We start from the raw sequence: 25,031 nt of genomic DNA, 5'->3' as shown, positions 1-25,031 counted from the left end.
GGAGGAGGGGAGAGGGAAGAGGGGACGAGGGGAGGAGACTAGACCTTCGGGGAAAATATGCGGAGGCCCCAGGGCTGGATGTCGTCGTCCTGGGAAGCTGGGCCTACTGGGGCTAGGGGGCCGCCGCCTGGGTTCCGAATTAGGGATCTAGGTGTTGTGGACTCTGGCCGCTAGAATGCCTGGGTTCACAGACAGCTCAGTTCATATTTCTTGTTCTAATGACTCCCCTCCCTGTTCTACTTAATTAAAACCAAGAGAGGGGGGTTGGGGGGTATAATTAGGGAGGTCTCCAGCCGCTGCTTAATGAGCCAGTAATTAACCAGCCAGGGAGGGGAGCTGGCCTCCCGCCAGACTGGGGAGAGAGGCGGCCTCTGGCCTCACCTTCCTCCCCCCTCCTCCGCTCCCCCTGTAGCCCCAAACACCAGTCTTTTTCAGTTCGGAGGAGAATTACATTTATTCATACAACCAAAACATCAGACTCAGAGCAGCAGTGGGGAGGCAGGGTGGGCAGTGCTAAGTGTCCATTCACAGCCTGTAGGCCCCTCAGTCCTGGGGCTCGGGGTGCTGGTGGTAGGGTGGGAGAATGGTCTATCTCTTTGCAATGCCCTCTCTCCTTTCTTTCTGGGAAGGAGGGTGGAACTGTCTCTCAGACCCTAACCTTGGGAGATTTGCCTTTTCTTGGGAGCTGGAGGCCTGCCCTCAGATTCTGCCTAGTGGCTAGACTACTGAGGGTGTCTCACAGCTCAGGACCGAGACTTACAGCCACTCCGTGGGATCAAAGGAGGGGGTGGGTTGTCCCTCAGTGGCTGGGATCCTTTCACTGCTTCAAGCTCCCACCGACTGGGGGAGGGAGTTAAATGACCATCCTACTTTGACTATTCCCAGGATTTGAGGACTTTCACCCCCTCCATTCCCAGGAAGGGTGGATGAGGGTGATGAATATTGAGATTTCTCCTGGGTCCTCCAGTCTCTGGTGCCCCTGCCAAACAGGAGTTGAGGGGATGCAGTGGGCTGCCCAGCTTTGAGCCCCAGCAGTGCAGAGTGGCTGGTGGGGGGCTCAAGTCTCAGCAGGTATGTGTGGGGGGCCGGGACCTTTGCTCCTCCATTCGACCCCCACCCTGAACTCTCAGCAGCAACTCCAGGAGCTCCTGTCCCCCTGGGGGTAGGGGGGGCTCTGACCGCTGGGCTTCCATCCGCTGGCACTGGAGGAGTGGAGGAAAGGGAGGGTGTTGGTCAAGTTTTAAGAACAGGCCTTGAAAGGAGCCAAGGCTGGTGAAAGGGGTATAGGGACACCTGTGATGGGCATGACGGGACTAGGCCTGGCAAGGGGGCAGATGCTGGGGAGAAGGAGGGGTAGGGCCCAAAACACAACAAGGGCCAAGAGACCAGGAAGCCTGGGTCTTGCCTTCTGGGGAGGTGTCTCACCTGGTGACTGAGGATAGTGCTGTAGAGCTGTTCTCTGTCCTCAAGAGGCCGGAGTGGGGCTGGGGCTATGCTTGGGGGGTTCTGGGGGATGTGGAAGGTGGCTCTCTGCTCTTCTAGGCGGCGGGACTGGGCCTCAGCCACCAAATCCAGAAGGAACTCAGTCTGTAGGGAGAGCAGGGAGGCGGAGCGGGGCCCCAGGGCTGGGGAGAGGAGGGGTAGGGCTCAGAGACCCAGAGTAATTGGCAGACAGGTGGGTTGGTGGTGCAAGGTGATTAGGCACTTGGGGTCAGAGCTGAGGGGGTGTAGTGGGGAGTCAGGAGGAGGTGGGGAGAGGGCCCACAAAGGAGTGGGCCTTGGTAATGGGATCAGGAAGGATGTGGGCACCAAGGTCGGGGAGCTCCCTGGGCCGGTGAGGGTACCTGTGTGGTGAGTCCCTGGAGGAGGAGGGGACGGAGGAGCAGATCGCCAAGGCCGATTGGTGGTGTTCACAGGGGGCCAGTCATGCTCATCCTGATGGGGGCCTTGATGCTGGGAGACATCCGGTCCAATCAAGCGGGGGCGTGGTGGGCAGGGGGCTAGGCCAACAGCCCATTTCCTTTCTCTGTGTCTCTGTTCCTGCCTCAGTTTGCCCAAGCCCTTCTAAGTCCCCCGAGTCCCCTGTCACTACGTCTCTGGCCCAGGTCCTCTCACCTCCCTTTCTCCCAGTATCAGCCTCCCCAGCCCAGTGCAGTGCGCAGCTCACCTGGTCACTTTCCTCTTCTTCCTGGGGTCTCTCGGTCTCCATCCCCTGGGGGGAAGAAACTGATGGGGGAGGGGTAGCTGGGATTTGGGAGGAGGAGGGCTGGAACCCTAGGTTCCTGAGGGGAGTGGGGGCTGGAAGGGGTGGGGGTGAGCCAGGGGCTGGATGCCTGGGTACTGAGCAGGAAGCTGGGTTCCTGGTCAGCCCCCCCACGGGCCCCGCCCATCCCTGTCAACTTCCTCCAGTTCTCTTTTCCCACCCAAACTGCTTGCTCGACCTCTCTTGCCCCAGGGGAGCACAGAGACTGGGAAAAGCTCCTCCAGCTGCAGTAGTGGAGGGGGTTCATGATGGGGAAGGACTCTTGGACTTCTCATCTTATGTCTCAGTAGACCCTCAACCCCCGGCTCTGTTCTCTCCACTCCCCTCCTCCCCTTCAGCTCTTTTTGTCAACACAGGAACTAGCTACACAGGAAGTGGTTTTACTCCTCAGAACCCCCCTCCCGCTCCCAGGTCCCTTTCCTAAGAGGACCCTGATGTAGGCTTTGACCTTCCCCTTTGTCCCAGCTTCCAAAAGACTTATGGGGACTGGGAGGAGCATGGTTCCAGTGGGAAGCAGAGGACTCAGAACCAGGGATGTTGGGCCCTCAAACATACACATTTACCCCTAGTAGTGGCTCCAACACAAAGTATTCAATAAATATGCGTCGAATAGTTATCCCTGCCCTCCAGGTGCTTACAGTCTATTCAGGATACAAGGCATATACCAAATGTGAGGGGAGGGTCAGAGGAAACTTTCCTCTGGTCATGAATGAAGGATATAGAAATGGAAAAGGGCTTGGTCTCAGTACTGGTCCCTGGCTTGGTCTCAGTGCCGGTGAGGTTGCCTGGCACCAGGGTGGGAGCAGGACAGAGATATTCTAGGACCTCTAAATGGTAATGTGCCATATTATGTTTACAGCTGAGTGGTTTGGAGCATGAAATGTGATGAAGAGATCTAGTTCTACCACTTAATGCTTTGCAATCTTGGGCAAATAAAATCTCTGTGCCTCAGTTTCTCAAAGAGTGCTCTACAAGCACCTGCCTTGTAGAGTTGATGTGAGGGTTAAATGTGATAAAAGTATTTGGCTATAGTGAATGCTCAATAAATGGAACTTACTATTAGCTTTCAAAATGCCTCATGCCTCCATGTCTCAGGCCCATTACCATTAAAGAGGTGTAAACATGTTTCTGAAAGGTGGATAAATGGTTGAGATGCTCTCTCCATCTTCCTCAGCTTGAGGTTTTAGGAATAACTAAATGTCCTTGGAAGAGGACAAAGGATATGCATGGTCTAGTGTGTGGGTGTGTAGTTTCTCCCCGGGCTATGAGAGATTCCTGCTTTCAGATGATACTCTAAATTAGCCCAGTACCCCCAAATCTACTTACTCTTTCTGTTAAATTGTAGTTAAAGCCTCCATCCAAAGGGATGACTTCGATTTTAGGTCACAAAATTCTGAAAACACTATGCAGTCATTTCCATATTTTTTCCCATTCCACTCAACTCTTCCAAAAAAAAAGTTAACACTTCAAATAAGCTTTATTATGGGGTGACAGATTTGAAGTTCTTAAAAAGAGATGGTGGTGATGAGAAGAATGGCGCCTCATCCCTGCGATAGTTTGTTGAGGAGGGAAGTGGGGAGAGTGCAAGGGATCATCAGCTGGAGTGGCCCTTGGCCCCCCCCCTTCAGCACCTACAGTGCCTGGCACATAGTGGGCACTCCATATTTGTTAGCCATTTGTGGGTGGTGGATGTGATGGGTGATAGAGGTTTCCTTTGGATACCATATACAGGAAAGAACATCTCACATCCTGTATGTCTGCAGTTATTGGTTCTAGTTGAGAGGTACTTCCCCAGTTCCACTCCACCCTTCGGTAGCCCCTCACCCTTATTTCCTGGGAGAAGGGCTGGGCCCTCGTCATTCCAGCACCCTAAACCCTTTTTCCAGGGCTGGAGCTTCTCCACGTGGAAGACGGAGTGGGCATACACTCATTTGGGGAGGGATAGCATACTCATTACCCTTCACTTTTGGGGCTCCAGGATCTTAAAATCTGGTCTTTCCAGACTGTCCTATAATGGGTGTCCACTTTTAGAATCCCTCCCTGTCATGTAGCGTCCTATTTTTGACCCTCGCCTCCCGCGTTTAAAGGTACTGCTTGGTGGGTTGGGGGACCCCAGGCAACTTGAGGGGATCCCCGCTCGGGGGACGGCGTAAGGCAGGGAGGCGGAATCGGAGTGTTGGAGGTGGGGCCGCAGGCTCCCAGGGTCACCCAATCGCAGGGCCAGTCATCAGCCGAGGCCACACCCCCGCTCCCGGAAGCGACCCTGGATCTTCCTTGCACTATCGCCGGGTTGGGCCGAGGCCCGCGCATGCCTGCAGAAAACCTACGGGCTCCGGGGGTCGGGCCTCCTCCTGCTCCTCCTTTCGAAAGACTCTGGCAGTGCGAGTAGGCTCCGCCCCCACGCGCGGCCCATTCTACGCACAAAGTCTGGGCTTGCAGACATGCTCCGCCCCCACGCGGGCCAGCCCCAGCCGACAGCGTCCGGCAACGCGACAGAACCCCGCCCCCACGCGGGGGCAAGCTTCCCGACGCGGTCCGTGAGCGGGGCAAGGCGCCCGCCCCTCGGCCCGGCGTGGTTTTGTGATGAGCCTCCAGCGACCCCGCCCCCTCCAGCAGCGTCAGCAGATCCCAGTGGTTGCGCTGGCGGGCTATGTCCCCGGGCGCTAGCCCGGCCTGGTCCCGCAGTCCTCGGGCCGCTCCCAGCCCCAGCAGCAGTTGGGCCACCTCCACCGCCCCTTCTCGGGCCGCGAGGAACAGCGGCGTCTGCTCCTGTGCCGGAAGAAACAGCCAGGGGGCGAGGTCAGGGAGGGCCACGCCCACAGGGTGGCCCTTCCGGACTCCACCCACTTGGCCACTGGCCCTTCCCCCTTCAGGTTGTGTGCGATTCCCGCGCTTTCCGCTTGTCCCACGCCCTGTTTTGCTTTGTTTTGTTCCGTTTTGTTTTTGTAGGGAGCCCGCTCCCGGTCTAACCCTGCTGTCCTGGGCGTCTTTATCGGCTCCGGCCTGGAGAAGGGAGCGGGCGGCCCCGACGTTGTTCACGGCGGCGGCCCAGTGCAGCGCGGTTTTTCCTAGGGGAGGACGTGGATGGTTGTTACTCCGAGGCGGGGGAACAGACGCCTGGGTTCCTGTTTCCCACGGATTCTGGTTTTGGGAGAAGGACTTATTTGGGCCCGCGGGGTTACCGGAAAGGCGGAAGCGTTGCCCGGGTGACCGCCGGCCGGCAGGAAGCCTTGTTTCTCGTAACGTCACCGGCGCGCGGGAGGGACAATGGGGCATTGTTCTGGGCTCGGTGGGACCGGGAGACGTCCCCCCACTAGACCTCTCCCCCTTCCCACAGACGCTCCTTCCTCAGCCTAGTTTCCAGTGGGCCAGGGCAGTGTGTGTGTGTTGTTGAGGATGAAAGGGCAGAGTTCCATACTGATAACCGCACCGCAGATTTCCCACCCTGACAGCTAGGTGGAAGGGAATCCCCCAGTCTCCAGGTGGTCCCTCCGCTGCTTCCTTTTTTTGCATCTTATCTCACACCGCATCTGTGCCACTTCTCTATACCACACCACCAACCTCTCCAGATCCGTACCCCATTTATCTCTGGCCCCCACATCTGCCTGGGCAGCAATCAGTTCTTCAACCAGGTCCTCCACCGCCAGCCTGGCGGCCAGCATCAGGGCTGTGGTCCCGTCCTCCGTCCGTGCATCCACTGCAGTCTGTCTGCTGCGGAGTAGGAGCTGGGGGTCCAGAGAGGGCCAGTGACCCCTGGTATGTCCTGGACTGCTAGCTCAGGCCCTTCACACTCTTAACCAGCTCCAAATCCGTTGGCGGGATTTGGAGCTCATTCCAGATAACCATCTGTTGTTTCTTTTTCAGATCCCCAATCTCACACCACCTTCCTCTCTGCCAAACCCTAGGGGATGTTTTTGCCTAGCTTTACTTATGAGTGCCCAGTTCCCTTTAGCAACCCCAGTGTGCACTGACCTGGCAAACCTCCCGAGCATCAGCAGCCACAGCGGTGTGAAGAGGGGTGCGCCCTGCTCGATCTGGCTGGTTGGGGTTGGCTCCAGCCTCAAGGAGGCGGCGGGCAGCGGTTGGTCGGGAGAATCGGGCAGCCAGGTGCAGGGGCGTCTCCCCAGTGCCCATAGTGTGAGCCTGGGGACAGGCCCCTCCACCCAACAGGGGTTCCCAGGGCTCAGGGCTTCCCAACCATGCCCCCTGGAAGGTCCTGGACTCCACTCCCCCACAGCAAACTGCTGACATCAGGGGTGTCACCCCATCTGTGGGTGGGAGACATGAGGAATGGGAGACAAGTCAATCCAAAGGACATAACTGGGGGAAGAGGAGAAAGAACATTGAGACTCAGGGAGAATCATAGCCTGAGGTGTCAGGAAGTCCAGTTCTGGCTCTTGATTTTGTGTGGCTTTTTTACTTTTCTCTGCGCTTCAGTTTTCTCATCTGTAAGAGGAGCCAGTGCGCCTTGATTCTCTGACATTCCAAGGCAGTGGTTCTCAAACTTGAGTCTGAACCAGACTTACCTGGAGGGTAACACACATTCCCCAATATCTCAAATTTCTGAGTCCAGTAGCTCTGGAGTGGAGCCTGAGAATTTGTATTTCTAACAATTTCCCTGGTGACACTGATTCTTCTGTCCTGGGACCACACTTCGAGAATCACTATTCTGAGGCACTAACTCTAACGTTAGTTTCCTCAGTTCTAATATCAAAAGGCTTTCTGATTCTAAAAGAGTCAAAGGGAGTTCTCCTTCTCTTGGTCTGGGTTGGCTCACATACCAGGTCCACGAGTGTCCACGTCAGGGACATCCATCTCCGATTCCTGGGGAGGAGTCAACATGGCTGCCTGCGGGAGCTCCTGACAGTCACCGCTCAGAGGCCAGAGCTGGCACTTGGAGGGTGAGGCTGTTTCTTCAGCCTTGGGGATCAGAAAAAGGATCAGTGAAGGAAGGTTGACTTGTCCCATCAACTCTGCCATTACCTCAGGACCATTCCTGCCCCAGTGCTTTCACCTGGCCCACCTCCTCTCCTTCCTCGGGTCCTGAGCACATCACAACTCCATCCTCATCAGCTTCTGCCTCTGGCTTCAGTGCCCTGGAAGGGGTGTTTGGGTACAGGACCTTCAGGGTCTCCAGGATTTCCAGCAGCCTCCTTCCCCCTCTCCCCTTTCTCTGTCATCAACTTCTGATCATAGGTATCTCCACAGGAAAGAGTCCCCTCCATGAGCCCCCTTCCTCCTCACTCTTACTTGAGGCCAATGCTGTCTTCACCCAGGGGAGGCCGGCGTCTGCGGGGAGCTGGCTGAGTTCGAGGCCTTCGAATGAACCCAGGGGGCAGCCAGAGGGCCCCATGCTCTCGGCGCCGCCTCCGGATGAGCTGAAGGACGAGAAGAGCCCCAAGGGCCAGGAGAAGCACCCCGGCCACTGGTGAACACAGCACAGGCCAGGGAAGCTGGTTGGTGGGTGGTGCTGGTGGGAGAGACACAGTCACAAGACCATTTCTGGTGAGCTTGGGTACTACTGTGAGAACTTTGGGCAAGTGCAGTAACTTCTTTCATCAGTTTCCTCATCTGTAAAATGGGAATAATAATAGTACCTGCCTCATGACATTGTCGGGAGGATTAAATGAGTCGATATTGTAAAGCCCTTAAGAGCAAGGCCTGGCCCTAAGTAAGTGCTATATGGTTTATGATTCTTTTGTGTAAGTAGCTGTTTGACAGAGGGATGATTGGATTTAGTAGAGAGAATAGACCAGATGATAACAGTTAGGATAAAGTACTTAGGGAAATGAGGAAGGAGATTGAAGAGCAAATGGGCCATGAGGAGATCCAGTTAGAGAATGAGAGGTTCAAGACGGTCAGTCTCCACACAGAACATTTGGGGTCCCTGCCATCCTGTATCATTTGGCCTCCATTGCTGGTTGCTGGCATGAAAGTGGGTCTGGGAGCAAAGTCTGGGGAGATGGGGGGGGGGTCACCTACCAGTGCCAGCACGAGGATGGGCAGCCAGCAGGGGTCCTGGCAGCAGGTGCTCCAGGGCCCCCACTGCCGCCATCGCCGCAAGGAAGCGGAGCAGGAGCCCAGGATCCCAGGGACAGCGGGATGCAGGGTGGTCAGGGCCACAGCGGGACAAATCCACACCCATCACCACCACAAACCTGTGGGGGAGGTGCCTCAGAGACCCCTGTGTTGGTCCCTGGCTCCCTTCCCTCCACCCATTAAAAAACTGGTGTCTGCTGTATCCCCCTGCCCAGCCTTCTTACCCAGTGCTGAGAGAGTCCGTCTCCTTGCCCACAGGCTGTGTGTGAGGGGTTGCTCTCTCTTGATGTGAGGGGTCCGGGGTTCCTCCCAGCTCCTCTTCGGCCTGGGCCCCAGGATAGGGGTACACCATGTCCTTGCCATCACTATCCTTCCTTACCCAGAGTCCCACTCTCAGGGTCAGGGATAGCACCCGGGCCAGGGCAAGCAGCTGCTGGTCCAGGGCTGGGGGGCTCAGCACCACCAGCAGGGCCAGGGAGGGCCCCCATTCTGAATCCCCATCTTTAGGCCTGCAGTCACCCCCATCCCAGCCACATTCTGCAGTGTTGCAGCCTTTCTCGCAGTGCCCGTTGTGGAAGTGATCGTGGCAGTACTGGTCATAGGCTGGACTGTGGGGTGAGGAGAGGGAGACTCAGGATCCCCAAAGAAACCTTACCCCCTTCTTCATTCCAGAGAGATGCCTGATATTCCACTGCCTCTAGGGCACTGGTTGCTAAGTGGGGACAGCTCCGGAGTAATGGGCTTAGTCAGGCCCTGGATGGCAGGTAGTCCAGACACTCTCATGTCTGTGACACCCTTGTCTCCTAAGACTGGCCCCCCTCCCCACCCTCCCAAGCTCTCCTGTCTCCCTGAAGGAGAGTCCAAGACCCTTTTCCCTCAGGGGTGCTGGTTGCTAGGGGAGATACTCCATGGCAATGGGGCATAGAGAAAGAGGCTTGAGGCCAGAGCTCCCACAACTCTTAGAGAGGAGCCCAGACAGAGGCAGTGCCCTCCTTCCTGGTCCCCATGTTAAATATTGATACTGCCCTATTCCCCCGGGCTGGAGACTAGTGTCTTCTACCCCTACTTCGCAACGGTTAAAGGGGTGGAAACTCCCCAGAGCTTGAGGCTGGGGTCACACTGCAACCCAGAGGCACCTATGTCCTTCCTTCTGCCTCACCCTGCCCTCCCCACCCCCAGCCCCAAGTCAGGGTTTCAGGCTCACGTGCAGGCCGGAGGAGTCTCACAGTCGTAGCCATCAAACAGACACTCTGCAGAGTCACACTGTGGGTGGCACTGCCCATCCCGGAAGAGAAGCCAGCACCGGGAGTGGGAGGGGCAGCCCTTCCAGGGGTCCGGGACCCCCAGGGAGCAGTCTCCCCCATCCCAATTTCCTCCAGGGCCACTGCAGCCAGCGTCACAGGCCCCATCTCCACCTCTGCCCTCACATCCCTTTGCTCCAGGCTTTTGACACCGGGGCCCTGGAGAGCTGGGAGGGCAGGAGCATCGGAAGCCTGGGGCCCCCAGCCCAAGGATCTCTGAACAACTGCCATTGTGTAGGCATGGAGAAGGAGGGCCACAGCCGCGGGGAGCCGGTGGGGTCAGGCAGTCAGGGCCCCCGTAGCCACTGAGGCAGGCACAGCGGGGTGGGAAGCCAGGCTTGGGGGAGGGCAGACACAGGCCACCGTGGTAGCAGTGATGGAGGCCGCAGGAGGGGGCTCTGTGGCTGCAGGTGGGGCCCTCAAAACCCTGTGGAGAGGAGAGAGATTGCGGGAGGCCCTTGTATTATTCTCCCCCCACCCTGTCAAGCAAACTCTTAGGGTTAAGATAATTCAGAGGGTCCTACAGTTTCATATCTGGAAGGGGTTTCAGAGAACATGAGGTTCATCATTTTATAGATGTTGAAACCATGGTCCACGGTATTTCCACACAGTGACATATTACATAGTGGTGAAAATGGATGAACCCCAGCTGTGCGCATCAACCTGGGACCCTGAGCACTGAGAGAGTGGGAGTAATTAATATTATCTTCATCCTTGGACATGGGGTTATATACTTTTTCTCTGGAAGTGGAACAGGATGGAGGAAGACGTAAGTGCATGTGAGTTATTGTTACTATTGTAATTCTTAGGTTAGGCTAATGGGTTTACGTTTTAAGAGTAATACAAAGAGGGGTGTGCTCAAACCATTGATGTTAGTGAGTCATGAAAGGAGGCTTACAATTAACCTGATTTCATGCATCTGAGGTCCGTAAACACACACACACACACACACACACACACACACACACACGTACAAAGAACTTATCCAAGGTCTCACCCAGCTTGACTTTGGGGCCTTCTCTTAGGCAGTGCCCAGGATTTCTGAAAATTCCATTCATGCTACCCCCTGATCCTGCCTTTCCCTCTGAACTGCTTCTGAGTCACTCACCAGGTAACACGGGCTAGCTTTCACCAATAATTCCCCTCTAGTGCTCCCCAGGCTCCCCTCTAGGATCCCAGCTCAGGCATTCTCACCTTGCATCAGTGTTGGGGGCAACAAAGAAGATGGCTTTGCGATCACTCACCTGGGGGCAGTGGCAGGTGAAGCCCAGGGGTGGTCCCACTGTAGTCTCACAAGACCCTCCATGGGAACAGGGCTGGCTCTGGCAGGGGTCTGTCTCCACTTCACACCACTGGCCTGTGGTGGGTGGGATTAGATGTCACACGCTGCTTTGATCACTGCGTCCTTCCTAGCTCATTCCTGGGAATTGACCCAGCACTACCTGCATAGGCAGAGGGATCCTGGGGCATATTCTCTGGGGCGGGGTGTGGAGGCAAGGGGATGGACACGATGACTAGGTTGCCTTGTGGGTGGGGATTGTGAGCTCAGCAGTGGCGCCTACACACACCCTCCCAGGCCTCACCCGTGTATCCAGGCAGACACTGGCAGTAGAAGGCATTGGCCAGAGAGTGGCAGGCTGCCGTGCCGGCGGGGTGGCAGGGCCGGTCCAGACACTCGTCTACGTCCCCCTCACAGCGCAGCCCCACAAAGCCTGGAGGGCAGGTGCAGTAGAAGCCTCCAGGTTTGGGGGTGCAGGTCCCATGGTTGTGACAGGGCTGGGATTGACAAGCGTTGGATTCCTTCGAGCAGTTCTGTCCACTGTAGCCTGGGGCACACTACGGGCAAAGAGGATCAGACAGGGAACCAGTTATCCAGCCTATCCCAACACTATGGGGACCCAGCCCCAGATCATCTGCCCAGCCCTCTCCCCACCTTCCAGTTCAAAGCATCATTCAGCTCACCATCCATCACAGCCCTGTGTAGCCCAACCCTTCAGTCTCAACTCCATGATACACAGTCGCTCAGTGGCGTGCAGCCTAGCCCCTCCAGCAGCCCCAAAGCATCTTACGGCACATTGCCACTAAACAATAGCTCCGTTTTTGGTAAGACCTCCCTCTCCCAGCCACACCTTCACCAGGCTCTGTCATGCTTTATTGATTAATTTGTAAGCATTTACTGAATGCCTACTTTGTGCCAGGCACTGTTTTAGGCACTAGGAATATAAAGAGAATTAGAACTCCTCCCCACTTTTGTGAAGTTCTCATTCAACCAGAGGAGAGAGACAGCTAGCATTTATTACATGATTTCTATACATAACCTCATAAAACTCCCCAAACCCTGCACGTGTGTTACCTCATCTGATTCTCACTTTACAGAAAAGGCAACTGATTCCTGGAAATACTGAGTGACTTGCACAAGTCACACTACTGGTTGGTGGCAGAGGTGGGATTCAGTGCGAGTCTGTGATGTCCTAGCCAGCGCTCTTAAGCATTTGGGGATTGCTTGTTTCATGCCATTGTGCTAGTGGGAGAAGGGTCACAGATGAGGTTCTGTAAAATGAGGTCACTGAGGGGGGTCCTAATCCAATAGGACTGGTGTCCTTATGAGAAGAGCAAATTGGACCCAGACACACTCAGAGGAATGACCACATAAAGACAGAGGGACAAGACAGCCATCCACAAGCCAAGCGGAGAGGCTAACTGGCTGAGTTCTTGCAACAGCAAGGAGAGCATGTAAGAACACAGCACCAGCAAGGCTTCAGGAAGGTGGAGAAAGAGGGAATTACAGAGACTCTGGGGAGCGGCCAGAGGGCTGGGATAAGCAGGTGGGCGGGGTGTTTTGGGGTTGTCTGAGGGAAGGAGTCTCAGGAAAGGGGAGGTAAAGCTGAGTCATGGGTGCAGGGTGCTCACTACTGATCAGTATGCTCCTTTAGTGTATGTTTGAAAATGTTCATAATAAAAAGTTAAAAAATAAAAAAGTTAAAGAGAACGTTTAGGGGATCTGCCTTCTCTCTTTTATTCAAAGTCAGGGTTCTTCTTCTTTTTTTTTTCTTCTTCTTTTTTTTTTTTTTTTTGAGAGAGAGAGGCACAGAGGGAGAGGGAGAGAATCTTAAGCAGCTTCCACGCCCAGCCTGGAGCCCGTCCCGACGCAGGGCTCGATCTCATGCCCTGTGCTGAAGTAAAGAGTCAGATGCTTAACTGACTGAGTCACTCAGGCGCCCCCAAAGTTGGGGTTCTGAGTACAAGCAGCAGGCTGCTCAGACTTGAATCCCAACTTTGCCTCTGCTGCTGTGACCGGAACCATCAAAGAGCGGCCCAAACCCAGTCCGGAGAGAAGTCAGGGACATTTTCCTGAGGAAAGCGCCTCTTGGGCACCATCCAGTGGAAGAGGGGTGGGGAAGGGCATGGAAGAGCCAGTAAATGGGGCGAGTAGGGAAGCCAGCAGCAGCTGGAGCAGAGACTAGGAGGACGGGGGTGGGGCGAGATGAGACCCGAGAGGCTGGCAAGGCTGGGTCACACGGGCCTTGGACTTCACTGTCAAAGAGGTGGGCAGCCACTCAAGGGTTTTAAGCAGGGGAGTGACAGGTCAACTTAACATTGTCAACAGAGCACCCTGGTAGTGGAGTAAAGGCTGGGCCTCTAGGCGGACAAGCGTGGAGGCAGGGCCAGTGTGCTCCAGGTGCCCAGGCGGCATACAGCAAAGGCCTGGACAGAGGCAGTGGGACAAAGGGTGAAGGAGGAAGGACAGAGTTGAGAAAGATTTAGGAGGCCAAAGGACGTGACTTGGCGGTGGGTTGGATGTGTGGGGTAAAGAAAGGAAAGGGGAGTGAGTACACCAGTGCCCCGCCCAGCTACTTTTCCCACATGCAGCCCACCCTTGTCTCCCTTCCCCGTTCTTCTCTAGACCTGCTCACCTGGCAGAGATACCCGTCGTGCTGGGCTATGCAGGTGGCCCCATGTTGGCAGGGCCTGGACTCACATGGGTTCACCCTGTCCTGGCATATACTGCCTTGGAATCCAGGAGGGCAGTGGCAGAAATAGGAGGAGCCACTGTCGATGCAGAGGCCTCCGTTCTGGCACAGGGAAGAAACTTCTGTGCCTGAGGAGAGAGGCACACAGGGATGGGTAAAGCTAAGTGGGGTGGAAAGGTTCTCAGTGGCCCCAGACACGGAGCAGAGAGGCTCTGGGGGATCATTGACATTCCTGGGGTGGGTGGAGGCCACTTGGAGCCTGAGGAGTCAGGAACCTCTGGTGCTGAAGAGGTTATAACATCAAGATCCCCCTCCTGCCTGTTCTGCCAGAATGGAGAGAGATACCTCTTGTTAAACTTATTAGATCATTATAAGCAACTGTATTTTGGTTTAAAACAAGTCTCAAGAAAGAACTCAGAGAAGACTTTGGAGGGGGGTTTAACTAATGGCCTAAGTCTGTGCCCTGGATTTGCATCCTCTGATGTTCTCCCACTGTGATTCCCACCCCCTAACCCCGCAGGAGGCTCTTTCCCGAGTTCTGCTCGTATTAAGCCTCATTTGAGTGAGGGGGTTATTCTTGACAAGGGGGTTGACATAGCGTCCGAGTGAGTGGGGAGCAGCCGTTGAGTTGAGTGCAGTGGGTGAAGTGTGATCCACTCGAGATGAGTCATGACGGTCATGACAGAGCTGGGTTGCTTCCCGCTGAGTTATGTGCCGGTGGTTGTGTTAACCCGGAGTCTTGTTGGCTGAACTGGTTGGGGTTGCCTGAGTTGTGTTGAGCATGGTGGTAGAAGCTGAGTCGTGTTAGGCTGCCCAAGGGTGGAGCTGTAGAATCAGTGTTTGGTCTGTGTTACTTTGACTCTCGGTCGGTTGTTCTGGCCAAGTGTTGTGTGTGGATGCCCTTAGGGATCAGGCAGAGGGGGACACCCTTTCCCTCTTCATCTGCTCCCCAGTTGGTCCTTGAGTTAGTACCTTGGCTCAGAGCGGCCTTCTGACAGGACAGTGGAAGGTTGCAGAGAGACCCGGTCCATCCTTGGAGGCACAGGCACTGGAAGGAGGGCCCAGTCTGGAGGCAGTAGGAATTGTGTGGACAGGGCTTCTGGGCACATAAGTCCATCAGAGTCTGAGGTTTGGGAGGGAGCATGAGTCAGGATAGAATAGGCCCAGAGATAGTCTTCTGCTAGCTCCTCAAAATCCTTACTTCTTAAACTGTCTCCTGAATGGCCTGGGGCTGGGTGATAGCCCCCCTCCCCCACCCTGGTTTCCTTTGATGGGATCAGAAATCTTTTCATTCCTTCTACTCCATGTAAACCTCAAGCTAGACCTCCACTCCCAGATTCCAAACCCTCTCTCATGGGCATACCTCTCCCCAGCTCCCTGCTCTGTCTTCTAGTCCCGGAGACCCTCCCGCTAGCTAGAGCCCTCCGGCCACCGCCCTCCTCAGCACACTTGACTCAGCACCCCTCACCTGGCAGCTGCCTCCTGTGTAGCCAGGGGAGCAGAGGCAGCGGGGACCCTGAGGGCCATCTTGGCAGGTTGCCCTGTTCCTACAGGGGCTGGAACAGGACAGACACAGGACACAGTGGGAGGAGGTCTGGGTGATCAAAGGGGTGGGAGTGTGTGACGTGGTGGTGACATGGGGAACCAGAAAGGGAGGCAGAGTGAAAGGATGTGGGATATGGAATGCGAGACCGCCTGGATCCCCAGAGGAGATGGAGAGGAAGGGTGGGAAGGCTGAGGGCCCCCTCCCTTTCTCTTGGGGTCTTTGCTCACTTGTCTGCACAGCTGGGACGGGTCCTTTCCTCACAGCGTGGGCCCTGGAAGCCCGAAGCACAGAGGCAGGAGGAGGTGCCAGGCCTGTTCACACAGGTACCCCCATTGAGGCACGGGGCTGGAGAGAGGAGGCTGTGAGGGGTTGGGTTCCTTGCCTGTAACCTGGCCTGCGACCTTAGTCACACCACACACAGGACATACACGCCCTCCCTGCTGCCCCCTCAAAACAGCACCCCATCATGGTGCCTCCTTAATTTTTTTTCATATGGCACAAACACACCCCGACCAGTTCCTCTATGCTCCTGTGGCCCAGCTGGAGGACGGCGGGGGCACTCACCAGAGGCACAGTGGTCGGTGCTGGTCTGGCAGCGGGGTCCAGTGTGGCTCAGAGGGCAGGTGCAGGAATAGCCCCCAGGCTTGGGGCTACAGGAGCCACCATTGAGACAGGGCCCTGAGAGACAAGCTGTTACCTCCTCGCGGCAGGTAGGCCCTGAGGGAAATGAGTGCGGTCTGAGAAAGGGAATCCTCTTCTCTTCTCTTCCTCCACTTCCCTCCCCTTCCTTTTCCTTATCCCCATCCCTATTTTCTCCCATCCAACCTTTGGTCTTTTCTTACTTCCTCCCGCACATCACCTGTGTTCCCTGCAGCCCATGCCCGGTTCTCCTTGGTGGTGGGTGACCCAGCCCCGAGTCTTGGACACATGTCTCTATTGGCCTTGCCCTTGATTAGCGGGTGGTAGGCCAGAATGTCTGTGGTTTAGGAAGGGCCTCACCCGTGTATCCTGGGGGGCAGGTGCAGTTGTAGCCAGAGGGCTGGGGGTTGCAGGTCCCCCCGTGGGCACAGGGCATGGAGATGCAGCCCCCCAGCTCTGCTTCACATTCTGGTCCTGTCCAGCCCACATCACACACACATGAGGATCTGGTCATAAAGAGAAAGGGGACGTTTTTTTCTTCTTCTGGTGTTTTTCTCTTCACTCCCCCACCCCCCACAATGGTGAGACCCCTAGGACCCTGAGACTCTGGCCCCTTTCTTCAGTGGCTCTGCTCTGCTCTGCTCTCAGCATTGTCCCCCTTCCATACTAACGTAAGGCTATGTATATATGTTTCTCCTATAACTGTTCATTGTCTGTCTTTCCTCATTAGAATGAAAGCTCCATGAGAACAGACATGTTGGGGCGCCTGGGTGACTCAGTCGGTTAAGTGTCTGCCTTCAGCTCGGGTCATGATCCCAGGGTCCTGGGATCAAGCCCTGTGTTGGGCTCCCTGCTCAGTGGGGAGCCTACTTCTCCCTCTCCCTCTGCTGTTCGCCCTGTTTGTGCTCTCTCTCTCTCTCCCTGTCAAATAAATAAATAAAATCTTAAAAAAAAAAAAAAAGAACAGACACATCGTCTCTTTTGTTCTGTGCGGTTCCTCCAGTGCCTGGAAAAGTATTCAAACATAGTAGATGCTCCATATTTGTCTAATATATGATGAATTGGCCCTGGGATCTAATGCTTTTCTTTCTGCTCTGACCCCATAGCCCTTGGTTTCCCCCATGATTTATGAACTCTGCCCCCACGAGACAACACTCACTAGTCGCACCCTCCCATTGGCTGTGAGCTCAGCACTTTGCCATTTCCTTCCTCTTCCCTCTTGGGCATTTCCCACAGGCTCATCCCTCACTGGCTGTCTTCTCCTGCCCTCGCTGAGGACGACAAGAGGACGGTGCACGTGGGGAGGCCTGGAAGGTTACCTGTGGCAGCGCCCATGGTGGCAGGTGCAGTTGCCCTCAATGGGGGCACAGCCAGGGCTCCCATCGGGGCAGAGGCAGTGGGCCTTGTTCTCCTGATCCTGGCACTTTTGCTTGGGCTGGCACAGGTTGGGGGCACACAGAGGAGCCTCACAGAGATGACCTGCGGTGGGGAGATGGGTCAGAGAGAAAACAGAGTCTCTCCGTGTCCTCGATGGGGCCAAAGCCACTTCTTACATATGACTTGCTCACTCCCCATGAACTGTCCTTCAGTGGCTCCCTATTGCCTCGGGATATGGTCTAACTTCCTCAGAATGACACACAGGGCCCTGCGTGACACGATTTTCCTGTAACTGCTGCGTTCCTCAGTTTCGCTCTGTTGCATCCTAAGCTCAGGACGTCCTGTGGTTCCTTAGGTGGGGTGTGCGTTTCTTCCCTCCACACCATTGTGCCTGCAGTTACCTGCAGCTAAAACCTGCAGTCATTCTATCATGACAAACTCCTGCTCATTCTGCAAGACTCAGCTCAGCCATCACCTCCTCCATGAAGCCTTCTCATCTCTAGTCTGGTTGGCTGGTCCTTTGTGCTCCTGTAGAATCCTGTGCAGTCCTCTCCCGGAGCACTTTTGGGCCGTAACCAACAAGAGACTTCTTGGTCTCTCTGCACTAGATTGAAAGCCAGTTGAGGAGAGCAACTCTCTTATTGGGCCTGTGTTTGTGTTTGGCAGAGGAGACATTTGATACGTTCTTGCTAAATAAGCAAATGAATGGCTTCCTGTTGAACCCATCCTGTTTCTGAGCCCTAATCACACGTTCATGTTGGGCCCAGTGTGGGCCTTACAGACGACACCTGCCGTCAGCCCAGCTTGTGGTTGTGCAGGTTGTGCATGGAATAACTCCAAGGGGTTCTATTCTCCTCTTCTCACATCCCAACCCTCGGATGCCCAGCAGTGACCTCTGCCCCACCCCAAGTGGGCTCAACCCTCCTGCCAGTCTTTTCTAATGCCTCCCCTGCTGACCTGTGAAGCCAGAGGGGCAGAGGCAAAAGAAGGCTCCAGGGAGATCCAGGCAGCTGGCTCCAGCAGGGCATGGGCCACTCAGGCACTCGTCCACCTCCGCCTGACAGCGCGGGCCTTCAAAGCCTGTGGCACGGCAGGAGGGTCAGGGACCTGCCTGGGAGTCTACCCTTTGCTCCCACTCTCACCTCCGGCGATTGAGCCCTGGTTTACCTGGGAGACACTCGCAATGGAAGGATCCGGGCTGGTCCTGGCACTGCCCCCCATTGGCACAGGGAGAGCTTCCACACTCATTGATGTCCTCCTCACACTGGGAGCCAGTGAATCCTGGTGGGGCAGGGAGTGAGTGCGGAGAGATGGCAAAGGTTGTCTTGTTTTTTCTTTTCCTTCTTTCCTTTCTCCTTCCTTCCTTCCTTCCTTCCTTCCTTCCTTCCTTCCTTCCTCCCTCCCTCCCTCCCTCCCTCCCTTCCTTCCTCCCTTCCTTCCTTCTTTTTTAGTGACTTTCTCTAGATTTGTTAGGGAGTTTATTACAGATATTTGTGACTGAGATGTCCAGGTATGATTTCATGGATTTAAAGAAGAAATTTAGAGTTAATACTGGTATTTAGTCTTCTGTTTACATATATAGAAATAACATTGCTACACATTGCAATAGAGAGAATCTTGTTTCAAATGGCTTGGTTTGGGGGTTCATCTACATGTTTCATTATATAATGAGGCACCAGTTTGGGGGCTTCTCAAATAGTGATTTGAGTTTCAGAGCATAACAGAGAATAACTTGGTGACTTTGTTTTTCATATAAATAAAGCATAACTGGTTATTTGTGTCAATGCTGAAAATATGTTGTATCCAAAGTTAAATGCAAGTCCTGGCCCTTCCCCTCACCAGGAAACGTGAACCTGGAGGGCTTCTAAGAGAAGACACCTGGGGCAGGTGGAGATGATGGGGGGGATGATGCTGAGCCACCTGCCAGCTGTGTGACTTTGGGCAAAGCTACCTGAGCTCTCTAGGCTCCAGTGTCGTCCTCTGCAAAAGGGGAATAATGGAACCCACCTCATGGTGTCATTGAAAGGATTAAACGAGAGAATGCCTGAAAAGTACACAGCCAAGTGCCTGGCCTGGAGTAAATATTCAATAACCATCCATTATCATCAGAGCAGGGAACAGAGGGGTCCGGTGAAGCTGGAGAAGGATGGCCTGGAGCAGTGTTCCCTGTGTTCAGGGTGAGCGGTGCCAAGACCCGTCCGGGATCCCCACGAGCAGGGAGGGTACACAGAGGACTGTGGAGGAGGGCTAGAAAGGGTGGTTTGGGTGCTTTGGCAGGACAGAGATGAAGGTGAGTACACAGGAAAGATTTGGGGAATATAAAAGAGAGTTTAGGGAGCAGAGTTGGAGAAATGGGGGTCTCCTTGGCCAGGCCAGAGTGAGCTTCAAGAGGCTTGGGGTGATTGCTGGGCCAGCACTGTGGTTCAGGGGTGGGGCAGAGGGCTGGAGTGGGGTCTGCACTCACCCGGCAGGCATTCACACCAGAAGCCGTTGAGCAGGTCATGGCAGTCAGCCTGGTTCAGGCACGGAGCAGAGGCACACTCGTCCGTCTCCACCTCACAGAGTTGCCCTTCTAAGCCTGAGGACATGGGGGTGTGGTGCGGGCTGAGGCTCAGCCAGGTCAGCCCCGCCTGGGCTGCTCACCCCTTCTGCCCAGAAGGCCTGGGTTCTAGAACCAGCATGTGCCCGATCGGGCAGCCCCTCCCAGGGTGCTCTCTGCCTGCGGGTTGGGGAGATGAGCCTGCGGTCCCGCTGCTCTGCTGTGTGTAGTTCTGCCCCCTTCAGATGTGAAAGCTCAGGGAGCAGGGCATCTGCTGGGACCTGTGGGAGCAGCAAGGAAGTACCTTTTGGGGCCATTCTCTGCACAGAAAGTGGGTTCGTCCAGCTGAGCTAATGAGCCTGGAGATCCTCAAAGTACAAATGAGACAAATGGGCATCTGCTTGGAGGTGAGCCAAGCCTCTTGTTCTACCCAAGGGGGCCTCTGTGCCAGGGAGACCAGGAGTCCCCAAGGGGAGTCTTTGAAGGGCATTTGGGAAGGTTGTTTGTTCCGTATTTGTCCTGCATCTTTGGGCTTGTCCTGGTATCGCAGTCTTACCCTTAACTGAAACTGGATTAGCCTCCAGACCTCCGTTGCCCCCCCACTTCTTGCCTGAGGAGTCCGCTTTTGAAGTTTCTTGGTATCTATCCCTGCCCCTTGGATTGCTGGATGGCTTTCTCCGCTTTTGAGCTTGGATGCTGCCCGGGTGAGAAAGGCTGTTTCGTGTGGTGGTTAAGTCTATGGAAGGTCTGGGTTTGAAGCCCGGCCCCGCCACTCGCTAGCTGGATAACTCACTTTACCTCTCTGTGCCTCAGTTTCTTCATTTGTAAAATGGGCACAGCAACAATGCTGACCTCATAGGATTGTTGCAAAGATGACAAAAGGCATGTAAGATGCTCAGGTGGTATCTGGCGCAGGGTAAGCTAGTATTTTTCTGGTTTCATTCAGCTTCCTGGTATCGGCTCTGTCTCTATGTCCCTTTTCTCCCCCTTAGAACTAGCTTGGAGGTAGGTGCAGCCTTGGGGCACCTTTTTTTTTCCCCTGTTGTATCAGATCCAAGCGAACAGGCCCTTTGGGATTTTGCGGGTTCGCTCGATCTCTGCAGGGGAGGGTTTCTGTGATGAGGGGGAGCACTCTGAGTCGGCATGAGCAGAGTCTGCCGTTCTGCTCTTCCTTGACCGGCTTCCGTGTACAGTGGACCACGCTGTGCACTTTACGATGACTATGAAATGAATGCTCCCTCCTCACCCCCAAACTTGGGCAGTGTGTAAGCTTACTATTGTCTGTGGCAGCCCTTCTGCCAGGAGCCGCAGGTTTCCCTGAGCTTTTTTCTGGAGTGAGGATGTGACAAATTCTTTGGTAACTGACCCCAAATGGCCTGGGGTCGTTTGTGTTCTGCAGGGGTCATGCCTGGTGGGTTCAGGATTAGTCCCCTGTATCCTCTGCCCAAGGCCCATGCATCTGGTACCTGGTGGGCAGAGACAGTGGAAGGTGGCGAGCAGGTCCAGGCAGGTGCTGCCAGGGCGGCAGGGCTGGGACAGGCACTCGTTGTGGTCAGCCTCGCAGCGGGAGCCCGTGTAGCCAGGCGGGCAGAGGCAGTCAAAGGAGCCAGGGGTGTTGAGGCAAGAGCCGCCGTGTTCACAGGGACTGGGGCCTTGCTGGGCTGGGAGGAGAGAAGAGTCAGGAGTCCGCAGTGGTCCAGGGTGGAAGGTCAAGGGGGCCAGACTGCCAGGGAAGGCATGAGGGCCTGTTTGTGGCGGATGAGAGCAAATCAGAGAAAGAGCCAGTGTTTTTAAGACAGAGAAGGATCAAATGCGGCCTCGGGGGCTGAGCATTGGTGAGAAGAGCGTGTAGGGAAGAGATGCCAAATCTGGACAAAGTCAGGAAAAAAGAGATGATTATATATTTCATTTGAAAAGCAATTTGCAGAGGCTGCTTGGGGGCTCGGAGAGGATCTGATGCGGGGGTGCCTCACCCATCTGACACTCGTCCAGGTCCTGGTGGCAGGTGGGCCCTGAGTAGCCAGGCTGACACAGGCAGAGTGTGGAGCCCGTCAGGGGATTGGTGCTACACTGGGCCTCTCCGTGGCACGGCTGGCTCAGGCACATGTCCTCCATGTGGCACAGGAGTCCTGGAGGGCAACGTGGGCGTGAGGCTCCCTGGGGCCACTTGAAGCCCCCAGCTGCCCTCCTGGTGCCTCTCTGACTGGCCGTCTCTACCACCACCTCCCCGTGCCCACTGTCACACCTGTGCGTCCAGGTGGGCAGAGGCAGGAGAAGGAGCCCACGCGGTCAATGCAGGTGGATCCTGGGGCACAGGTGGCAGCAACACAGTCATCTAGGTTCTCTTCACAGCCTGTGCCTCCCCAGCCGCTCACACACACGCAGTGGAAGCTGCCAGCCGAGTTCTGACAGGTACCCCCGTTTCTGCAGCGAGGGGGACCCTGAGCGTCACATTCGTCCACATCTTCAGAGCAATCCCAGCCTGCGGAGGGCGGGGTGGGAAGGGGACAAAGGCTGGAACTGGGAGCCCTGTGAGGAGGGGAGGACAGGGGCCGACCATCTGGGCCGCAGGTGCCGTGGACTCGGCTTACACGACTCACCTGTCCAGGTCCCTGGGCAGAGGCAGGTGTAGGTGCCCAGCCCATCCTGGCAAGTGCCCTCATTCTGACACTGGTGGCCAGCACAGTCGTCTGGGTTCACCTCACAGCCTGGGCCTGTGAAGCCTGACAGGGTCATGAGATTAGCTGAGAGAAGGGGACCTCCCTACCCAGAGAGAGGGGCTACAGGTGAGGACACACCTCGGGGGCAGAGGCAGAGATGGAACGTAGAGTCTCTCCCTGGAACCAGCTGACAGGTGCCCCCATTGGAACAGCCACTAGGGGGGCAGGGTCCTGGCTGAAGGTCACAGCGTGGACCCTCCCACCCAGTGGGGCAGAGACACCAGAAAGATCCCAGGGTGTTATGGCAGGAAGTGCCCTTGGGGCAGGGTCCCGGGTCCAGGAAACACTCGTTGATATCGTGTTCGCAGGCATGGCCCTCGAAGCCGGGTGGGCAGAGGCACTGGATCTGGGGGTGTGTGGCCAGACACACCCCTCCATTGATGCAGGGGTTGGCTGAGCAGAAGTCCTGAAGCTGGCACTGCTCGCCTGAGGCAGAGGACAGAGGGGGCTGTTGGGAGCACTGCACAGATCCCAGCTCATCCGAGAGAACCCAGTTCTCAGGCTGGGTTATCTCTGTGGCTGATTTTCACGTTTCCTTCCCTTTCCTCCCATACGCGCTTTGCCTGGCACCACCACCCCTGCCTCAGGTTTGCTGTTCTGGAAATAGGACATGTAGTTGTTGGTGGGACTCTGGCCGACTGGCCTTGTCTTGGAAAATCTGGGTCCTTCCAGTGGTGACCTTTCTCCTTGGTGGGGAGGTGAGAACCCCCAGCCTCTGCAGGCAGGAGACTTAGCGCCTTGCTGTGCCACCACCAGTGTGCCCCCGGGCAGTTGTCTGGCCTCTCTTGTCTGGATTCCCTGATCTTCAGCTGGGTGCAGCGTTCCAGATGATGAGGAGAGGCCCCTCTCAGCAGTTGGCACAGTGGTGATGGCAGCGGTGGCGGCTGGCCCTGGGCTAAGTCAGCACCTCCTAAGCATGGCCCCCTTTCCTCTTCTCAATAGCCGTGCGAGGTGTGCACGTGGGCTGACAACAAGGACATCGAGAGCTAATGCGAGGGCACACGCCTCACCTGTGGTCGGGCTGGCCCTGGGCCTGGGGAAGGGCTGCCCAGAGCCCCTGCTCCAAGCACGGGGCCTGGCAAGTTTGCCACTGACCCTTGTTGTCACACAGCCTGGTCTCTCACCCCCAAGTCCTCAGAAGTGCCTGGGCAGTTAAAAAATCTCCATGCCTGGACCCACCCCAGACCACTAAATCAGCCTCTCTGGGATGTTTAGGGCTTTCCAGGTGATTGCTGGGTTCGCCAAGTGTGAGAAGCCTTGCTTCTAGTCCACCGCTCACAGCGCCCTTTCCTACCCCTGTGGCCTCCTCTGCCCCGTCCAGTCCCTTCCATCCTGATAGGTCAGAGAAGCCTTCCTCTCCAGGGGCTCTCCGCTGTTCCGCACCCTTGACTGCTTCCTCAGGGGAGCACACCCTGCCCCCCGGAGTCCCACACCTTTGCCCCAGGCCTGCACCTCTCTTCCCAGGACTGACACCCATTCCTCTCTCTGGGTCAGTCCCTTCCACCCTCCTCACACCTCCCACCAGCACGTCTTTCCAGGTGCTATTACCACTTCTCAGAATTGAGGCCATTCAGATGCCCAGCACCTTGTGCTAGGCTTAACCCTTTAGCTGCTGGGTGGAGGGGCCGGGGGAGGGGACCAGAGTGGTGCACTAAGGGGGCTTTGGCAGTAGCCGTTCACTGACGGGTTTGGAAATACTTCAACATTGTAACCATTGGTAGGCCGGGCTGGTGAATGTCGGTCTCGGGTAAATGGTCAGCAGGAGTCAGCTTCTTGATTCTCACAGCCTCTGTCCTCAGAAGGGCTCCCCGTCTCTCAGACTCCAGTTCTATGTTTCCCAGCCCCCTGCTCCTGCCTGTCCCGTCTCCCCCACCCCTGCAGTGCTCACCTGTCCATCCAGGCAGGCAGGAGCACTGTGGGCGGCCTGAGGCCTGGATGTGGCAGTGGCCCATTTTGGAACAGAAGGAAGAACAGGGGTCCTTGAGCTGGGCCTCGCACCTCTGGCCAGTGAAGCCAGAGGGGCAGGTGCAGGAGAAGCTGGGGGCCAAGGGAGAGGGAAGGCTGGGGGAGCCTGGGAGGGCGGGAAGCAAGGCTTGGCAGCTGCCCCCATTCTGGCAGAGCTGGGCATCCCGGCAGGGGTCAGGAAACTGGCATGTCTCACCCAGGAAGCCAGGGGCACACCTAAGCGGGGGGAGGAGAGAGGAAGACTCATGTCACTGGGCCCTCTTTGCCTTCTCTCCCACCTCCCTCTTTTGCTTTCCTTTCCCTTCAGAGCCTTCACCACCTCCCTTTCTCCTTCCTTCCCAGTCCCCCTTCCGCCCTGCTCTCCCTCCCCCTTTCCCATCTCCCCCTCCCAGGAGGCACACTCACTGGCAGGTCCCTTGTCCCTGAGATAGGTTCAGGCAGGTGCCTCCGTTGGCACAGGGTTCTGGGGAGTCCCCACAGTGCAGCACTGGGGATGGAATGAGGGTGGCATGGGACCGGGGAGCTTTGTGCTCCCTGTTTCCTCCTCTGGGTGCTCTGGGGGGACCTGCCTGCAGGAGCTCCACACATGTGCTCTCAACCACCCTCCCCTCTGTTCCTGGTCCCCATGTGCTGCTTCTGCCCCAGCGCCGCCCCCCCCCCCTCCCAGGCCT

The 25,031-nt window shown here is 56.1% G+C and overlaps 2 protein-coding genes across 2 annotated transcripts in view; both read right to left on the bottom strand.

Moving 5' to 3' along the window:
• Positions 1–435: 435 nt before the first annotated feature.
• GPSM3 (G protein signaling modulator 3) lies at positions 436–2,559 on the bottom strand. Its single transcript, XM_008711847.2, has 4 exons — positions 2,168–2,559; positions 1,845–1,953; positions 1,426–1,625; positions 436–1,202 (listed from the first exon to the last, which is right to left on the bottom strand). Exons 1-4 carry the CDS (start codon positions 2,207–2,209, stop codon positions 1,065–1,067), a joined length of 489 nt encoding a protein of 162 aa, XP_008710069.1. The 5' UTR covers positions 2,210–2,559; the 3' UTR covers positions 436–1,064.
• A 1,162-nt stretch (positions 2,560–3,721) lies between these two features.
• The window catches only part of NOTCH4 (notch receptor 4), a 22,202-nt gene continuing 892 nt past the window's right edge, over positions 3,722–25,031 (bottom strand). Inside the window, exons 2-30 of the mRNA XM_008711846.2 lie at positions 24,766–24,847; positions 24,284–24,576; positions 22,474–22,821; positions 22,276–22,398; positions 21,921–22,157; positions 21,649–21,804; positions 21,142–21,336; positions 19,601–19,714; positions 18,304–18,417; positions 18,094–18,216; positions 17,079–17,238; positions 16,120–16,265; positions 15,685–15,837; positions 15,348–15,465; positions 15,043–15,130; positions 14,547–14,697; positions 13,518–13,702; positions 11,187–11,439; positions 10,848–10,960; positions 9,507–10,030; positions 8,527–8,910; positions 8,246–8,421; positions 7,514–7,733; positions 7,278–7,359; positions 7,045–7,183; positions 6,236–6,531; positions 5,841–5,988; positions 5,234–5,331; positions 3,722–5,032 (exon numbers count right to left, since the gene is read on the bottom strand). Coding sequence (XP_008710068.2) covers positions 4,319–5,032; positions 5,234–5,331; positions 5,841–5,988; positions 6,236–6,531; positions 7,045–7,183; positions 7,278–7,359; positions 7,514–7,733; positions 8,246–8,421; positions 8,527–8,910; positions 9,507–10,030; positions 10,848–10,960; positions 11,187–11,439; positions 13,518–13,702; positions 14,547–14,697; positions 15,043–15,130; positions 15,348–15,465; positions 15,685–15,837; positions 16,120–16,265; positions 17,079–17,238; positions 18,094–18,216; positions 18,304–18,417; positions 19,601–19,714; positions 21,142–21,336; positions 21,649–21,804; positions 21,921–22,157; positions 22,276–22,398; positions 22,474–22,821; positions 24,284–24,576; positions 24,766–24,847 — 5,933 coding nt within the window. The 3' untranslated portion in view covers positions 3,722–4,318. The remainder of the gene's footprint in view (positions 5,033–5,233; positions 5,332–5,840; positions 5,989–6,235; positions 6,532–7,044; positions 7,184–7,277; positions 7,360–7,513; positions 7,734–8,245; positions 8,422–8,526; positions 8,911–9,506; positions 10,031–10,847; positions 10,961–11,186; positions 11,440–13,517; positions 13,703–14,546; positions 14,698–15,042; positions 15,131–15,347; positions 15,466–15,684; positions 15,838–16,119; positions 16,266–17,078; positions 17,239–18,093; positions 18,217–18,303; positions 18,418–19,600; positions 19,715–21,141; positions 21,337–21,648; positions 21,805–21,920; positions 22,158–22,275; positions 22,399–22,473; positions 22,822–24,283; positions 24,577–24,765; positions 24,848–25,031) is intronic.

The sequence above is a fragment of the Ursus maritimus genome, unplaced genomic scaffold (genome assembly GCF_017311325.1).
Source record: "Ursus maritimus isolate PB19 unplaced genomic scaffold, ASM1731132v1 scaffold_30, whole genome shotgun sequence".
NCBI classification, from domain to species: Eukaryota; Metazoa; Chordata; class Mammalia; order Carnivora; family Ursidae; genus Ursus; species Ursus maritimus.
The sequence above is the reverse complement of the archived record's forward strand: the minus strand, read 5'-3'. Positions and strand labels throughout refer to the sequence as shown.